At 43.9% G+C, this 18,584-nt stretch overlaps 1 protein-coding gene across 1 annotated transcript; it reads right to left on the reverse strand.

Annotated features, from left to right (window-relative positions):
• Positions 1–403: 403 nt before the first annotated feature.
• LOC310798494 (solute carrier family 2, facilitated glucose transporter member 9-like) lies at positions 404–17,908 on the reverse strand (the record flags this gene model as incomplete). Its single annotated transcript, XM_083661027.1, has 13 exons — positions 404–592; positions 1,252–1,412; positions 1,472–1,547; positions 2,140–2,241; positions 3,978–4,088; positions 4,232–4,419; positions 5,131–5,279; positions 8,084–8,213; positions 8,345–8,450; positions 16,744–16,831; positions 16,930–17,090; positions 17,332–17,427; positions 17,885–17,908. 13 exons carry the CDS (start codon positions 17,906–17,908, stop codon positions 404–406), a joined length of 1,581 nt encoding a protein of 526 aa, XP_083517153.1.
• Positions 17,909–18,584: the final 676 nt, after the last annotated feature.

An 18,584-nucleotide genomic window follows, 5' to 3' on the forward strand; every position in this document is an offset into this window, starting at 1 on the left:
ACCCCCTGTAGTACCTCAATGTACCCGTAGGGGTACTCATACCCCAGTTTGGGAACCATGGCTCTAGTCTAAGAGAAGCAACAGCCAATATTTTCCATAGTCGCACATAGTTTCTGCTCACACAAAATATATACACTTGCACTTCCCATATATCATATTGGCTGATGTATTTTCAGTAAACTGGAGGTATTCCACAAAGTATACAGTACATTATCCTATTTGGTTGCACAGGTCTATATTAGCCTAGGTAAACCCAGCCCCCAGTGACCTGCTCTCAGGCTTACCTGACTGAGAACAGGTCTGAGAGCAGGTCACGTGGGGGATGGGTTTACCCAGGCTAGGTCTATATATCCATAATTGCCCTGTTACTTTGGAACAACAGTTTCTGAGGAGGTGAACTGCCTCATAACTTGGTCTCCTCCACGCTCTTCTCCTCTGAGAAGGATTTCCCACAGACAGTGATGGCTTTGAATTCTTCTGAAATCTCCAGGAGGGTCTTCCCCTTGGTCTCAGGCAGGAAGAAGAAGGTATAGAGAGAAGACCCCAGGCACACGCAGGCAAACAGCACGAAGCAGTTGGACTGGAGGGCATCCTGGGACAGAGAGGGAACACAGGGTGAAGCTTGAGGGGGCTGTGCCGAACATTGGTTGAGCGCTACGTGTTTTAAAGTTTCATGAAAACAGTGAAATGGTACAATATGATGCTCACATGCATAAAGTCTCCTCTAGTGGTTTTGGAGTACCTACAGTATAAGCCTACAGTATGCTTGTCACAGGGAAAGTGTCTATCAAGTGTCTTAAGTCTCAAGTATGAAGTGAGGCCAAGACAGAGAACCAAGATTCATGGTTTGATTCATATTACAGTGGAATCCGCTTTAGTGATCACGGTTATAGTGATCAACCGCTTATATGGATCAAAAAGCTTCCTAAAGAATCATTCCAGATGCCGTTTGAATAATTATCTTATAATCAGGAGTCCGCTTATTGTGATCACTTTGGGTCTTCTCATACATGAGAACAATGGATTTTTTTTTAAACTACAGTAATTCTATTTCTTTACTTAGATATTGTCAAAAATGAACCACAAAATGACCATGTCTGTCTGTATCTGGAGAGATCACGGCGTCTCTGTCTGTCTATGTGAGACCGCTGTGTTTGAAACAGCCGGAGGAGGCCTATAGGTTAAAATACTGTATGTATTTTGAAAGTCAATAAGATTAGCTAAATAGTGAAGCTGCATGTAGCTACTTACGATGAGGAAGGGGAAGATCAGGCCAACCAGAGCGAAGCCCAGCCAGCGCTGGGTCCCTGTGAAGATGAATGCTGCCGGTCGATAGGACTGGATGAAGATCTCATGGGATACAGAATTCATGGTTCCCGCTAGATGAAGCAGAGAAAGAGGAAAAGGGAGATCTGGTAGCACCGTGTGAGTCCCAGTTTTCTTCAGCTGTATAGCCTACACATGTACATACTAGGTCCTCCACTTGAGAAGATGACGAAGACGATGACCAAGGCCACGGTCATGTATGGAACCCAGTAGCTGGAGTCCTGTAAAAATAAGTTGTGGTGTATCTGAAATGTAACACACTTGGTACACTTCTAAATGAGGCCTACTGTAAGTAAGACTCAGTCAGTCTATGTTTTGCCAGAATTGAAATATGGTGAGCCAACCCAATCTCACACATTATTTTGACATAGTAACGTTCATCCACAGCCCAATGACGTCGTTTCAGAAAAAGAGGCGACCACTAGAGGACACCTCGCGGTGACCTCCACTGGTCGTTTAACGTAACAACACTCTGATATTCAAATAGTCTGCTGACGAGTAGGGAGTACAGGTGGGCTGGGTGGACCTAGTGTCCTCAACCTCCAAGTTCCTCCTTGCGAGAGAGTGAGAGTGTTGCCGTTTTTTAAACCCGACCCAAAACATACCCCTAACCTTAACCAAGTCGTTTTAGTTGCTTAAACCTAACCGGCTAATCGAGCCACGGCTTGGTGCTCACAATTTTACAGTCGCTATTGTGAAATGTTTTGTGCTGTGGACCAACGCTGCTATTTCACAATTATTTATATAATAGCAAGTGTTAGGTGAGCACTATCTAAACTCACACATGCAGGCAGGCTGTGGTGACAGGTTTACCTTCAGGTTGAGTGTGATGGTGATGAACACCAGGATGGCCGACATGCTGCCAAAGCCCCCCCAGAGCAAAGGCCTCCTCCCTATGCGCTCAATCAGCAGGAGCTGGAGAGACACACACATGCACACACGCGTGGACGCGCGTCCACGTCCGCACGCACACACACACACACACACACACACACACACACACACACACACACACACACACACACACACACACACACACACACACACACACACACAATTAGGTAATGCTGAATAAGGGAACATTGAGCTGAATATTACATAATATAAAACACATTCATGATGCCTGTATCATAACTGTTATATGAAGCATATAAACCACTTTTTGTGAGTAGGTGGCGCTATGCCGAATTGCACGAAACGGTCATCAGCCAATCAGATTTATTTGTTTCACTCTCTCCTTAATTCCAATTCTGTCAACAGCCAATCAGATTCCTTTGTTTCATTCTCTCCTTAATTCGAATTCTGTCAACAACAGCCAATCAGATTCCTTTTCTTCACTCTCTCCTTAATTCGAATTCTGTCAACAGCCAATCAGCTTCCTTCGTTTCACTCTCTCCCTAATTCAAATTCTGTCAACAGCCAATCAGAATTATTTATTTCACACACACACACACGCACGCACGCACGCACGCACGCACGCGCACACACACACACACACACACACACACACACACACACACACACACACACACACACACACACACTTGGAAGAGAAGGGCTATTAATAATTCTATAGTGCTAACAGAGAGCTTCCTTATCGCTGTGAATGAGTACGCGGCACATGCACGCACAGGCACGCGCGCGCACACACACACACATGCACACACACACACACACACACACACATGCACACACACAATTAGGTAACACTGAATAATGGAACACTGAGCTGAATATTACTTAAAACACATGCCTGAACCAATTTCATAAATGAGAAACTGAGGCTACTATGGCTACTATGGGATTTTGAAATATGGTCTGTGGTTAACAAAAGTCTATAGGAGTGGAAATTTGTGTTCAGCAGGATAATCTTCACAAATGAAGGATCACTTTATGAGGAACATTTAATTTTTTTTACGTGATTTTCAGAAATTCCCATTCTAAAATCCCATAGCCTTTACCCCCTATGAACCAGCATGGTGACGATTTCTGGGTAAGCCTACAAAAATATGTCATACAGAAATACGTCCTCCCTGCGGTACTCTATTCATAAAGTTTAAAAATGTAATACTGTTCACTGTAGTTGATGTGCCAGGATTATTTTTGGAACTATTTCCACCATGTATCCATCCACTGCACAGTGATATTTAGCTGTACACAGTCTCCCATTGGAAACAGAGAAAGTAGTCCCTGATGCTTCAAAATTGCACGTTATTTTTCATACATTTTGCAAAGCATCTATTCTACACGAAGCATCTCACATATCTAGGATAACTATTTAGCTTTAGAGTTGCACAAGCTGTCATTTTGTCACTTTTGAGATAACGTTGAGATAATGAACATGGAGCACTGGAGTAAATGATCTACTGGAGACACATTGATGATCTTGTGTCTATGTCATCACTGTCTTAATGGATAAGGTGAAGGACAATCTCACAAAAACTTGGCATGTTCCTTTAAGAGCACAGGAAATAGTTTTGACCACCAAAAAAGAAACAAAAAAAAGACATGCTCCATTACCTATGGAATATATAGACTGTTAGTAGACTAGGCTATGCCTGGACTGTTCATGCATCAGTTCAGACCCAGATAAAGTTGAGTTGAGGAACTCGGGAAGGTAGATCAAATTCAGCTGTCACCATGACACTCACACAGATGAGGGAGGTGAGAATTTCAGATGTTCCAATACTGAGGGTGACATAGCGGATCTTCTCCCGTGGGATACCTGCCTTCAGGAAGATGTCAAATGAGAAGACGCTGATCTGGGAAGGAGACAAATTTGAAGAGGCTGATATTAAAATCCGGAACACTTTAGAGTGATATTATAGTTTATGTTTGGAAACTAGAAGTAGGATGAAATGCTAAATGATCATGCGGATATGAACCGGTCGATGGCCATCCTCACCGCAGGTATGCCGGAGAACTGGATGCTGCTGTAGATCACAGACACGGTGATGAGCTGCCATCGGACGTTCCTGTCTCGAACAAGCTCCAGCAGACTTTTAGGGCGGACTCCCTTAATGGCTGCCTGCTCGGCCACCATCTCCTCCATCTCCTGCTGGTACTCACCTTTGCCCCACAGAGTCTGCAGAGCTAGAATGACACAGACAGAGACAGAGAGAGACGGGGAGAGAGAGAGACAGACAGGGAGTCAGTGTTTCCTGGCCTGCAAAACAGGAACAAGATATGAAAAATTATAATGATAATAATGATGATAATAATGGTTAATAATCATAACAATAATAATTAAATTATTATTATTATTGATATGATTATTATTTGAACTTATATATCGCTTTTCTAGAACTCAAAGACACTTTACACAATTTACTAAACACTGAGGGGGTGGGGGTGATGACAGTGCACAGATAGCGAGACACACATGGATGGCGGGGGCGGGGTCTAAGAGAAAGCGATGGAGAAGAGATGGGTCTTGAGGCGGGATAGCTGAACGATGAATGATGGCTTTATAGTCCATGATGTGCAAAACAAATCAACAGTTGGCTCTGTGTTGGACCAGTGTGACTCAGGACAAAATGTTTCGTGTGTTGTGTCCTAACTTCTGACCAAGACACATTTCTCATATCATCATTGAAGAATTTAATTCCAAAAGAGATATATTATGGGTTAGTATTGAATTTAGTCATCATCGTAGCATTTGTTTAGAAGTAGTTAGTTTTTTGAGCAAAGAATTATTTGTGTTTTCAAATATTGCCTGGGGAATTCCAAGAATGTTAAAGATAGGTGTGACTCGTAGTAAAAGGTGTGTTTTGGGCAGGTGGACCTCACAGGAAACATACTAACCTTTTTTGCAAGCCTGGGCATCACCTTTGTCTATTAATGAGTATCTGGGCGCCTCAGGGAAGAAAGGCAACAGGAGAAGCTGAACCACTGAGAAACACGCTGGGACACAGAGCAGGATGTTCCACATGTCCTCACGGCCCAGGATCTCACTGGAACAACCAACATGAACGTGTTGTGTTACAGCAAAATCACTGGATACGTTTCATGCTGCACACAATTGAACCTTTATACACACACACACACACACACACACACACACACACACACACACACACACACGCATGCACGCACCGTGACGCACGCATGCACGCACACACACACACACACACACACACACACACACACACACACACACACACACACACACACACACACACACACACACACACACACACACACACACACACACACACGGAATCCTTCTATAGACAGTTTTAACTTGACAACAATACAACCGTCACAACCCACCTGAATATCCGGTTTACTTCCTGTATACATAGCTGAGCGCAGGCTGATATTCGTCTCATATTAAATGTTAACGTTAGGCCGTGTCTCCGACAGACACATTAACAAGGTAGCCTATTTCGGTCTTTATGTCTTGTAGTAGTTAGTAGTAGTAGTTGTTGTTGTTGTTGATAGTTGCCATAACAACCACCCCTGTCGGAAAGACGTGCACACCAAGTAGGTAGGAAGCGTTGTTGTCCCGGAGGCGATATTTTTTTTCGGATGATGGCGAAGGCTATGCGAAGGCATAACCCGCCCCTCTCTGCCTCTGATTGGCCTAGCGTCAAACTTCCATCCAAACACATTCGCTTGGCTATCCTGCATTACATCTCTGAGTCTGTGGTCAGACCGTCTCTGAGTCTGTGGTCAGACCGTCTGAGTCTGTGGTCAGACAGACCTACAGCAGTTACGCTTGCTAGCCTGCATGAAAGACGCCAGTGTGTTTATGTTTTTAATATAGTCATATCTATGGTTTATAACGCTGCCACTAATCAGAGGCAGAGAGGGCCAGGGGTGGGTTATGCCTTCGCCATCATCCAAAAAAAATATCGCTTCCGGTAAGCTAGCTAGCTAGCTAATGTTAGCTGCTGGTTGGTTGGCTAACTAGCGAATGTTAGCCGTTAGCTAACGTTAACGCATTAACTAGACAAACACAGACATGCAGAGCTCCAAAAACAGAGCAATTCGTGATTTTGTTACTGTAGTTTCTGCAGAGTAACGTCCATGTTACGGATCTGACGGATAGTGCAGTCAGCAGCTGTGATAGCGCAGCCAGGGGGGGGGAGGAAGTCCATATATGGTCCATCCGGTCATGGTGCACAGGACATTACGTCATCACAGGATAACAGCCAATCGGCTGGCTCAGATCTGTTCAAATCTGAGCCAGCCAATCACGTTGTCCTGCGTTGTTTCGGACCGTTTCGGACGTGTATAAAAGGCGACCGCAGATGGGGGTGGGTGGGGGGAACTAGAGGAGAGGAGGGGAGAGAGGGGGAGAGGAGAGCAGAGGGGGAACCAGAGGAGAGGAGGGGAGAGAGGGGGAACCAGAGGGGAGAGAGGGGGAGAGGCGAGCAGAGGGGGAACCAGAGGAGAGGAGTGCAGAGGGGGAGAGGAGAGAGGGGGGACCAGAGGAGAGGAGGGGAGAGAGGAGAGAGAGGAGGAACCAGAGGGGAGAGAGGGGGAGAGGCGAGCAGAGGGGGAACCAGAGGAGAGGAGTGCAGAGGGGGAGAGCAGAGGGGGAACCAGAGGAGAGGGGGAGAGAGGAGAGGAGGAACCAGAGGGGAGGAGAGGAGAGAGGGGGGACCAGAGGAGAGGGGGAGAGGAGAGCAGAGGGGGAACCAGAGGAGAGGAGGGGAGAGAGGGGGAGAGGAGAGAGGGGGAACCAGAGGAGAAGAGAGGAGAGAGGGAAGAGGAGGAGAGGAGAGGAGGGGAGGGGAGAGAGGGGGAGAGGAGAGGAGAGGGGGAACCAGGGGGAGAGGAGAGGGGGAGGAGAGGAGGGGAGAAGGGGAGAGGAGGGGGATAAAAATATCCGGGGATATGAGTCAAGCGCGTGCGGGGGAGGGGGGGGGGGGCATAGTGGCTGGACCCCTCCAGGGGCACTGCCATCTCTCTGGGCGGCCCTGGTAGTGGAAGCGATCATCTTGCTCTATAATGACCAGAATGGGTGTTGTTCAAACTGAACATTTATTTCTTCAACATGCTGCAGCAGAAAGGGAGATAAACAGCGGACACTATTTTCGTAGTTAAGCTATGAAGTAGCCTACTTCCCCCGCAGCATCATGACATTGAATGAAAGTATAGGCTCGTTTGAGATGACTTCTGGCTCGCCTGGAAAGCAGGCGAGTGCAGTCAGCCAATTAGAGGCAGAGAGGGGCGGGTCATGCCTTCGCCATCATGGGGAAAAAAAAGATTGCGTCCCGGAGCTAGCCTGAGAGGCTAATAAAAGCTACATGTTACAGAGTAAGCTGACTATCAGTACGTTATTGCACGCATAGGCCTATCTTTACATTTAAACGTTTACATAGCAGAAATAGAAATAGAAGTAGGCTATGTCAGTGTTTTCCCCTGAATAGCTGAGAAAGTGGACACTGTCAATAGTTAGCACTGTGAAGCTGATACAATTCAGGTGGTGGTAATGCAACATTTAAGGATGCCAACCGCCATAAAACACAGAAGAAGAAGCTGAGAAAAAGGAAGTGCTGTGGGGTTGCAGCTGGTGAAAACCGTCTATAGCTCCTGTTCATCTACATCTCCTCTCCTCGTGAGTGGTTTAGGTTTAATAATCATCATAATCAATAATAATGGCTTTTAGTGGAAATGTCCTCAACGTTTTGTGCACTGTGTAGATTGAGCTCTGTGACCCCGATGAAATACTAGTAAAATTATCAAAACAATTATTATCATAGCATGCTTTATTGTCTTTCTGGGAAAATTGACAATGAATGAATACCTCAGTCCAAAAAACTGTCCTGACAGCTTGCCAATGGCGATAAAAGTCGATGAGGTCATAGTCACCATGCCTCTTAGGTGTTTGGGTGAGCTTTCTCCGAGGTATATTGCATGGATGCTCGCTCCTAAACCTGCAGGTCACAGGTCAGGGTTCAATGGCCACTTTCAAACACATGACTCAGTGTTTCACAGTTAATTGTGTATAAGTCAGGTAAAGTGATGTGTCATGTGTCGTGTCATGCTTGTCACTGTGCTGCCTTACCTGCTGCAATGCCAAACAGAAAGCGTGCCAGAATGATCATTTCAAAAGAGTTGGCACTTTTACTTGTCAGCATTGTAAATGCTGCTAAAAATGCTATATTAAAATGCTGAAAACGTCAGATGCTATAAATTCATGCTACATAATTAGTGTTGGATAATAATTTAATTTAATAAATAGATAAATAGTTTCAATAGATAAATACATAATAATTGATTTGAAGTATGGTTAAAAGAGTTAAAATGTATTTGTTTCTGTTCAGGAACTAATGTTCCTTCGTGTTTTACACTCACTTCCAAGGCGGAACTAATTTTTGTTTTGGTGCTGCTACGACGGAGTTTGTTGCCGGACCGTATGTTCTGCAGTGTGGCCATGCCGGCTGTATAGCTGTCAATTAGCTTGCTAAGCTAGAGCTGTTGTGTGCTTTCAAGACTGTAGAGTTGACATCTGAAGTCTAAGCAGACTGTCAAAAGACTTTCAAGGATTCAAGGACCTCGTTTCACTACAAGCGGCCAACGAGGTATTTTATGTTACATGTAAATGGACTTTGTTTCATGCTATAATTCGTTTTCATGCTGTATACTGTTCAGCTTGCTGATATATTTCTGTATTGTTTTTGATGCATGAATATAGTTCTCACGGCGCAAGGCGCATGGCGTAAAAGGCATAAAGAGAGAGAAAGGAGTGGACACAATCAAGAGATGCCAAAAGAAATAAAAGCGCCCGTTCTAAAGAACCGACCTGTGTCTGTATTGTTGTGAAAGGAGCTACAGTGAGAACTCGACTGCTCAACGCGGGTAGGAGAGAAGACCAAGACCACAGCGGGTAACGACGCACACGACACCGACTGCACGCAACGGGGATTAGACTGTGTTGAAAGCGCAACTTTCCATGCCAAAGCCAAGAAGTGCTCAACCACAAGCTTCAAGTTAAAGTGGTAGGAGAAGCGGTTTAACCTGGAAATTGCAATAAGGACTCAAGTCTATTAACCTTGCATACTATGCTTAGCCTACAGGTTTGGGGATAAATCTAATGTGCCGGTGTCCGTGGTTGTTACATGTCATAAGGTTAAAGGAACATTCCACCATTTTAAGTAAAGTTTAAACACCAATTTAAAGCAAGTGAATACGTTTGGTAAAGGTTAAAAAAGGCACATTATCAAGCTGAAATTAATATTGTGTGTTTTATGAAAATTAACCAAGCAAAAGGGGAACTTAAGCAAATTTAAAGGGTAATTCCAGTGATGTGAAAACTTCAAAGTATAAGTGATTTAATGCATTTCTAAGCATATTGCCTCTGCAATTAAGGTTGATACTTGAATATTTTGCCCCAAGATAATTTCTATTCTAATCTATTTTTTGTTTTGAAACTAAGTTAATTTAAAGTCCATATAAGTTTAAATGCTGATACAGTTAACTTGATGCAATTTTGAAGCCTATATTCACAAGTTAAACTCCCCACATAGACTTAACAGTTTCTAAAGGAATTCATAGCTATTAACAGCTTCCTTCACTACTCACATTTAAACCTTATAGCTTACGCTTTGCCCAATATAATTTCAATTTAAGCTCTATAGCTACACATATTTATAGCCATTCAAGTTATCTCAAAATGTCTGAGAAAAACATTGAGACTAGCCATCCAACTGCTGACTCACCTGCTCAATCTGAAGCTACACTCACTGAATCAGCAGAAGAAACAGAGAGGCTACGAAGAAGCGAAAGAAACCGAACGCTCACAGAAAAGGGAAGAGAACTTCAAGAAAAAACCCTGAAGAGTGTACAACGTCGGTATAAAATCATCTATGACAAATGGAGGTCTCATGCAAAAATAGGCAAGGAGATATTGAAAGATAAAGCCTCCGAGGATGAATTGAAGGAACTGATTGAGAACATGGAGAGCACCTGTTCTGATGTAAAGGACATTTACGAAGAGTTGCGTCGAATGCAAATTCCTGAGCAAGACGTGCGACGCAGAGTTGACATATGTGTAACGCTTTCAGGATTCATTATTCAAAGAGCAAAAAGACAACTTGAAGGGCATGAAGAGGACGAACCTTGGCCCGATGTTGGATCGATCTTAGACTCAACAGTCTCTTTGTCAAAGCCACCGTCTCGGCTATCAAAGGGTTCTACCCACTCTAGCATCCAAACACTCAAAAGGAATGAGGCTGCGGCTGAAGCTGCTGCATCCCAGGAAGTTTTGGCAGTGTTGGATGAACAAGAAAGGGAAGTGACAGAACTTCAAAGGCTAGAGGCTGAGAACCTAGTCAACAACCAAGCAATACAAGACAAGCGAAGAAGGCTTGAACGCCTAGAAGAACTGAAGAAGTTTAATGCAGCAAGAGCTAGAGTAAAGGTCTACGATCAAGTTGAAGAAAATTATGAAGCAGCTAACATGCAGCATGAGTTTGAATCAGCAGGAGAACATCAAGTTCTTAACCCCACAATTCCGCCATTCATTCCTCAATCTCTGCCAGTCACAAGACAAGACTTCCATGCCTCAAGTCCATCATACATTCCTCAATTTCTGCCAGCTCAAGCTTCACCAACTTCAATGCCCATGCCTCAAGTACAGAACAGCTCTGATTTGGTCAACGCGCTAGCAGAAGCTATAAGTGCCAATCGTCTTCCAACACCAGAGCCTGCATTATTCACTGGGGATCCTTTAAAGTACAAGGACTGGCGTCTATCCTTCGAAACATTAATAGATCGGAAAAACATTCCAAAGAACGAAAAACTGTACTATCTAAGAAAGTACTTAGGTGGCGCCGCAAAGAAGGCCATAGAAGGATTTTTCCTCCTAGGCACCGAAGCAGCTTATGATTCAGCCTGGCAGCTGCTGGAAAAACGTTTTGGAGACCCATTCATAATTGGGAAGTCCTTCAGAGACAAGCTGCACGGATGGCCAAAAATAAGCTCTAAGGACAGTTATGAGCTAAGAGAATTTGCAGACTTCCTCAAGAGCTGCGAGGCGGCAATGCCCCACATTAAGACATTGGAAGTTCTCAATGACTGCAATGAGAGTCAAAGGATTCTTCTGAAACTGCCAGACTGGATGGCATCCAGCTGGAACCGTAAGGCGATGGAGGCTAGACGAGCCAATGCTGGCTACCCACCATTCAAAGAGCTTGTAGACTTTCTATCAAAGGAAGCAGATCTCGCTTGTGATCCCATAACCTCAATACAAGCGCTCAAGAGTGTGGAAAGCGAGAAACCAAGGTATCCACGGAGCCACACCATCCAAGCAAAGACACTGTCCACAAACACAACACAGAGCAGCATACCATCATGTGTCTTCTGCAAAAGAATTGGACATGTCCTCGCCAAGTGCAGAAAGTTTTGTGAAAAGACAGTTCCAGAGCGTGTCAAATTTGTAAAGGCAGAGAAGCTTTGCTTTGGATGTTTACAGACCGGTCATCACTCCAGAAGGTGTGAAAACAAGAACACATGTGAAAAGTGTCAGAGGAGACACCCGTCATGTTTGCATGATGACAACTTCAAGGGACCTCAAAGGTTTACACCTCCGACAAGAGACGACAACACAAAAGACAAAGCAGACAGTAAAGAAATAGCTGCAACAGCGACTACCAACAGAGTCATACAAGAAGGCCTAAGCACACAAACTTCCTCAATCGTACCAGTCTGGGTCTCCTCCACCAAACAGCCAGACCAAGAAGTTCTTGTCTACGCGCTCTTAGACACGCAGAGCGATACGACCTTTATACTAGATGAAGTGGCTCAAGACCTCAACACAAACAAAGAAAACGTCAGTTTGCGGCTATCCACAATGTCTACAAGGTCAACAGTAATCCCCTGTCAGAAACTGAGAAACCTGCAAGTGAGAGGCTACAACTTGGAGAAGAGGATTCCATTGCCACCACTTTTCACACGAGAGTTCATTCCGGCAGACAAATCGCACATTCCAACTTCGGAAACTGCACTAAAATGGCCTCATCTGGAACAATTGGCAGACAAGATTCCACCTCCGTTGGATTGTGAGGTAGGTCTTCTGATCGGCTATAATTGTCAACAAGCCCTTCTTCCGAAAGAGATTCTTTCCGGTGAAGAAAGTCATCCATATGCACAGCGAACAGATCTAGGCTGGAGCATCGTCGGCTGTTCGAATCCAGCAAGCGACTACAGCGATGCAATAGGAACCAGTCACAGAATCATAGTGCGACAAGTGACACCTGCTACACAGCCATCAGTTGAGCTAAAGAGAGAAGTACACTTCGTGTGCAAAACTCAAGTCAAAGAGATCAATCCAGCAGATGTAATCAAAGCTCTCGAATCCGATTTCACAGATCACACTGCAGATGATAACCCAGTTTCTCAGGAAGACCTTCTGTTCTTGTCTAAGGTGAAAGAAGGTATAAGGCAGAAGGAAGACGGCCACTACGAACTCCCGCTTCCTTTCAAGACAGACAAACCTAATCTCCCAGATAACAAACAATGTGCAGTTTACAGGCTCAACTCATTAGAGCGACGACTGAGGAGAAATGAACAGTACTGTAAGGATTATGTCCAATTCATGAATGACATAATAACCAGAGGAGATGCTGAGAAGGTTCCCCAGCCTGAACTCGATAACCAACCAGCATGGTACATTCCGCACCACGGAGTCTATCACCCCCACAAACCCGGGAAGATCCGTGTGGTTTTCGATTGTTCGGCACGCTTCCAAGAAACCTCTCTAAATGATCACCTCTTGACCGGGCCAGACCTGACTAACACATTAGTTGGAGTGCTGTGTCGATTTAGAAAGGGTCCAATAGCCATAATGTGCGACGTTGAAAAAATGTTCCATCAATTTCATGTTGCAAAGGAACACCAAAACTACCTAAGGTTCCTCTGGTGGGACAAAGGTAATCTGGACTCCAAACCCTCAGTCTACAGAATGCGCGTGCATTTATTTGGAGCAGCTTCATCCCCCGGTTGCTCCAACTTTGGACTGAAACATCTAGCATCGCAAGGTCATGGAAGGTTCAGTGAAGAGTCTATCAAGTTCATCCAGCGAAGCTTCTACGTCGACGATGGCTTAACAAGCGTAAAGTCACCTGCCGAAGCCATACATCTGGTAGAAGAGTCAAGAGCCTTATGCAGAACGGGAAACCTTCGGCTGCACAAGTTCGTATCGAACAACAAAGAAGTGATTGCCGCAGTACCACCTGAAGAACGTGCTCTGACCAAAGATCTTGACATGGCCCTAGGAGAGCTCCATATCGAGCGAGCACTTGGAGTTCAGTGGTGTGTCGAAGCGGATGAATTCCAATTCAGGGTCACAGTCAAAGAAAACCCACTGACAAGGAGAGGAGTTCTCTCGACCGTCGCCTCAGTCTATGATCCGCTAGGGTTTGTGGCCCCTTTCATACTAGTCGGCAAACAGATCCTTCAGACACTATGCAGAGACAAAGTAGGTTGGGATGAAAAACTCCCTGAGAACATTTTGCCACAGTGGGAGTCATGGCTTAAAGACCTGCCTAACTTGGCAGCTTTGAAGATTCCAAGAAGCTACCTTGCATCAAACTTCAGCGAGGTCATGCGATACGAGCTTCACAACTTTTCAGATGCAAGTTCCATTGGATATGGTGCATGTTCGTATCTCCGAGCAATAAGCGAAACAGGACAGATCAGCTGCTCACTTGTCATGGGAAAGGCAAGAGTAGCCCCTACCAAACTAACGACTATCCCCAGACTTGAATTGTCATCAGCCGTGACTTCAGTTCGCAACGCCGATGTCGTCAAAAGGGAACTTGAGATTGAAAACCTGCAAGAGTATTACTGGACTGACTCAAAGGTGGTCCTTGGCTACGTGAACAACGATGCTAAGAGGTTCCATACGTTTGTAGCCAACCGGATCCAACGTATAAGATCTAGCACGAACCCTGAACAATGGCGACATGTCAGCTCCGAAAATAACCCAGCCGACCACGCCTCCAGGGGGCTGAGTGCAATTCAGCTGAAAGAGTCTAACTGGTTGAAAGGACCCAACTTTCTTTGGCAACAGAATCTTCCACGTGAAGAGGAAATGGTGGGAGAAGTAGAAAACACTGACCCTGAGCTTCGCAAAGCCCATGTTCACACAGTCAAAACGAAAGAAGTGAATTCAACAGTGAACCGCTTCACTAAGTTTTCTGACTGGTCCAGAGCAGTGAGAGCTGTCGCCAGGCTCAAGAGATTTGTCAGAGAATTCAAGGGACTTCAACCAAGAACAAATGAAGCAACCAGCCTTGAAGAAAGAAGAGAAGCAGAGATCTTCATTATCAAGCTGGTGCAAGAAGAAGCCTTCGCTGAAGACATCCAGAAGATCAAACTCCAGAAGGGAGACACCCTGAAGAAGCACAACAAGTTACACCAGTTGAATGCCTTCTTGGACAAGAACAATGTCCTCAGGGTGGGAGGACGGCTGTCCCAATCAGCCTTGCATCATGACGTAAAACATCCTGCAATACTTCCGAAGAAATCTCATGTGTCAGCCCTGCTCGTCAAACATCATCATGAGCATGTACACCACCAGGGAAGAGGTATGACCATGAATGAGTTACGTGCCAACGGAATATGGATCTTAGGATGTGGAAATGTAGTCTCCTCACACATTTACAAGTGCGTAAAATGCAGGAGATACAGAAGAACTACAGAGGTTCAACAAATGGCAGATCTGCCGGAAGAAAGAACCGAAACATCTCCTCCCTTTACTTACTGCGGTCTCGATTGTTTTGGCCCCTTCATTGTAAAGGAAGGAAGAAAGGAATTAAAACGATATGGATTGTTGTTTACCTGCTTATGCTCCAGAGCAGTGCATGTAGAAACACTAGACGACATGACTACAGACGCCTTCATGAATGCGCTTCGAACATTTGTAGCCATCAGAGGACCTGTACGCCAATTAAGATGCGATCAGGGGACAAATTTCATGGGCGCAAGGAGAGTGTTTTCTGAGTTGCTCAAAGGAATGGATCCAGAACGTCAACGAACAATCGGCTGTGAATTTGTAGTAAACGTCCCTTCAGCGAGCCATATGGGCGGAGTCTGGGAGCGCCAAATTCGCACGATCCGAAGTATTCTGACTGCTATGCTCGACAAGTCCGCAAGCAGACTCGACACCACATCTCTGAGGACATTTCTCTATGAAACAATGGCTATAATCAACAGCAGGCCACTAAGTGCTGAGCACCTTCACGATCCTACTGGCCCAGAACCTCTCACTCCCAACCATATACTAACGATGAAATCATCAGTTATTCTGCCACCTCCTGGACAGTTCTGCAAAGAAGACCTCTATCTGAGCAAAAGATGGAGAAGAGTGCAGTTCTTAGCTAATGAGTTCTGGCAAAGATGGAAACGCGAATACCTGCTAAACCTCCAACAACGGCAGAAATGGCAAAGAACATCACGAAATTCACAAGTAGATGACATTGTGATTCTACAAGATGACAGCGCGCCAAGAAATGAGTGGAAGCTCGCCAGGGTTGTAGAAGCTCACCCCAGCGCAGATGGCATGGTGCGAAAGCTGAAGCTACTACTCAGTGACACTACACTTGATAAAGGAAAAACACTTACCAGACAAGTCCACCTTGAAAGGCCTATTCACAAGGTCGTAACCTTACTTGAAGCTAAATAAGTCACACACATAAGGCCATATTCATTCAGACTTGAAACGTTTTATTGATTAATTTCATAATCTTTATTCAAAAGAAAATCCCACATATCGAGTTATGAGTGATTTTGGTGGGAGTGTAAATGCTGCTAAAAATGCTATATTAAAATGCTGAAAACGTCAGATGCTATAAATTCATGCTACATAATTAGTGTTGGATAATAATTTAATTTAATAAATAGATAAATAGTTTCAATAGATAAATACATAATAATTGATTTGAAGTATGGTTAAAAGAGTTAAAATGTATTTGTTTCTGTTCAGGAACTAATGTTCCTTCGTGTTTTACACTCACTTCCAAGGCGGAACTAATTTTTGTTTTGGTGCTGCTACGACGGAGTTTGTTGCCGGACCGTATGTTCTGCAGTGTGGCCATGCCGGCTGTATAGCTGTCAATTAGCTTGCTAAGCTAGAGCTGTTGTGTGCTTTCAAGACTGTAGAGTTGACATCTGAAGTCTAAGCAGACTGTCAAAAGACTTTCAAGGATTCAAGGACCTCGTTTCACTACAAGCGGCCAACGAGGTATTTTATGTTACATGTAAATGGACTTTGTTTCATGCTATAATTCGTTTTCATGCTGTATACTGTTCAGCTTGCTGATATATTTCTGTATTGTTTTTGATGCATGAATATAGTTCTCACGGCGCAAGGCGCATGGCGTAAAAGGCATAAAGAGAGAGAAAGGAGTGGACACAATCAAGAGATGCCAAAAGAAATAAAAGCGCCCGTTCTAAAGAACCGACCTGTGTCTGTATTGTTGTGAAAGGAGCTACAAGCATGATCACTGCTGCAGCGATGCTGATAAAGTTGTTGTAGATCATCGTTCTCTTTCTAGGGAGGGAACGGGTGACAATCAGTCAACGTCTTAACAAGGATTTGCCACAGGACTATAATATCCTAACTTCTGTATAAAGTGTCTCTTAACTCACCGTCCGAGCGTGCCGGCCATAAATCTGACACTGAGAGCCCCACAGAGTCCCCCAGCAGCGTACAGAGAGATGATAGCAGACCAGATGAGTGTGACTGTCTGTGGAGGTGGAGGCTCTTCATATCTCTCATACCAGCTACTGTTGATGAAACGCTGTATGTACTGCAGTGCAAAAAAAAACAGGGAAGGTTTGAAGGAAGACAGACAGACAGACAGACAGACAGACAGACAGACAGACAGACAGACATAAAGCTTGTCTAGCAGATGTCTCTTCATGCTTGATGCGGATGGTTTACAAGCGTGTTGCATCTGGCTTCTGTATCGGGAATTTTCTCGATCACTCTGAACAACAGGCTGATGAACAACAGGATGCAAGTTGCAAATAACCAATGGAGTGACTCACCGGTGAGGGGGAACTGATGCTAGTGACATGGAAGCCATTCTGAAAGGTTCCTCCAATTCCCAAAATGAAGATGAAGAGTAGAGCATTGCCACTGGTCTGAAGTGCAAAGCGAAAAGAGTTTATACGTCTGTAGTAGAAATAGGATTGAGAAATTGACTATTTATTTTATGTTCATTATCACCAGAAGAAGCAATGCCAATATTTTCTTTATTCTTTTGCTATAATGACTTCAGCTGTAAAACTGAAACCTGTTGTCATTTTTCGCTGAGTCACTATGCTCACAAGAATTATTTAAATAAATAAATAAATAAAGAAAAAACATATACATTCTCTTCGCTACTTGCCCTGATAGGAAAACATTGATATGGCTAAATCATTACATTTACACACACCTGGCAAAGAAAAAAAGGCTATATAGCTACATATACCTTGTGGTATAAGCTCTCAAAGTTCCCATGCTTGATCTTACCAATTCAAATGGTATGTGAAGATACCTTGAATGTTATAAGTGACTTCTATCAAATAAATTCAATAGAATTCAATAAAAACCTACCAGCCGCTTCAGCAAAGTTTCCATGTCCTCTTTATTGGGCGATCCATAAGCCATTGAGCCAAGTGGGAGCTTACATGACTCCAGCCTTTCTGAACTCTGCTCTGTTAGGTATTTTGGACTACAATTAATTTTTTACATCTGTGACTAGAAGAAAATTAACCAGCTGCCCACCTTCAGGGGCAGTAACTCAGTCGCTCCTCTCTCCTGTGGATTGGACTGGTACTGTGCAAGACAATGGGTCTGATCAGGCTTGATTTATCAGGTTAATGCAGGGGTGTATTAACCTGCATTAACACATACCATAAACTCAATTAACTCAGCTTTTTATTTGCAGAATAGTTTACCTTTTCTTGATTGACATAAGATTTGAAGAGTTCATTTGCAAAAACAGATAAATGAATAAACAACACACTTTTGATTCTCCCTGGAGTGCACACAAAAATAATGATTTAGGTTATTTATGTCAAAATGATTAGTTAAAAATGATTTAATTATGATTTGCAATAAAAAAAAAATACAAATAAAATACATGATAATAGAAATGCATAAATATAGAATAAAAAGTATAATGAATACGAACTTTGATATGTTTTTGTGACAACAACAACAACAACAACAACAGGAATTAATGCATTTCTGAAAATACAATTGATTTTAGTTTCATTTGGTGTTTGGTGCCCTTGGATGACACAGTTAAGCC

This window comes from Poromitra crassiceps (genome assembly GCF_964638095.1).
Source record: "Poromitra crassiceps genome assembly, chromosome: 25".
Taxonomy (NCBI): Eukaryota; Metazoa; Chordata; class Actinopteri; order Beryciformes; family Melamphaidae; genus Poromitra; species Poromitra crassiceps.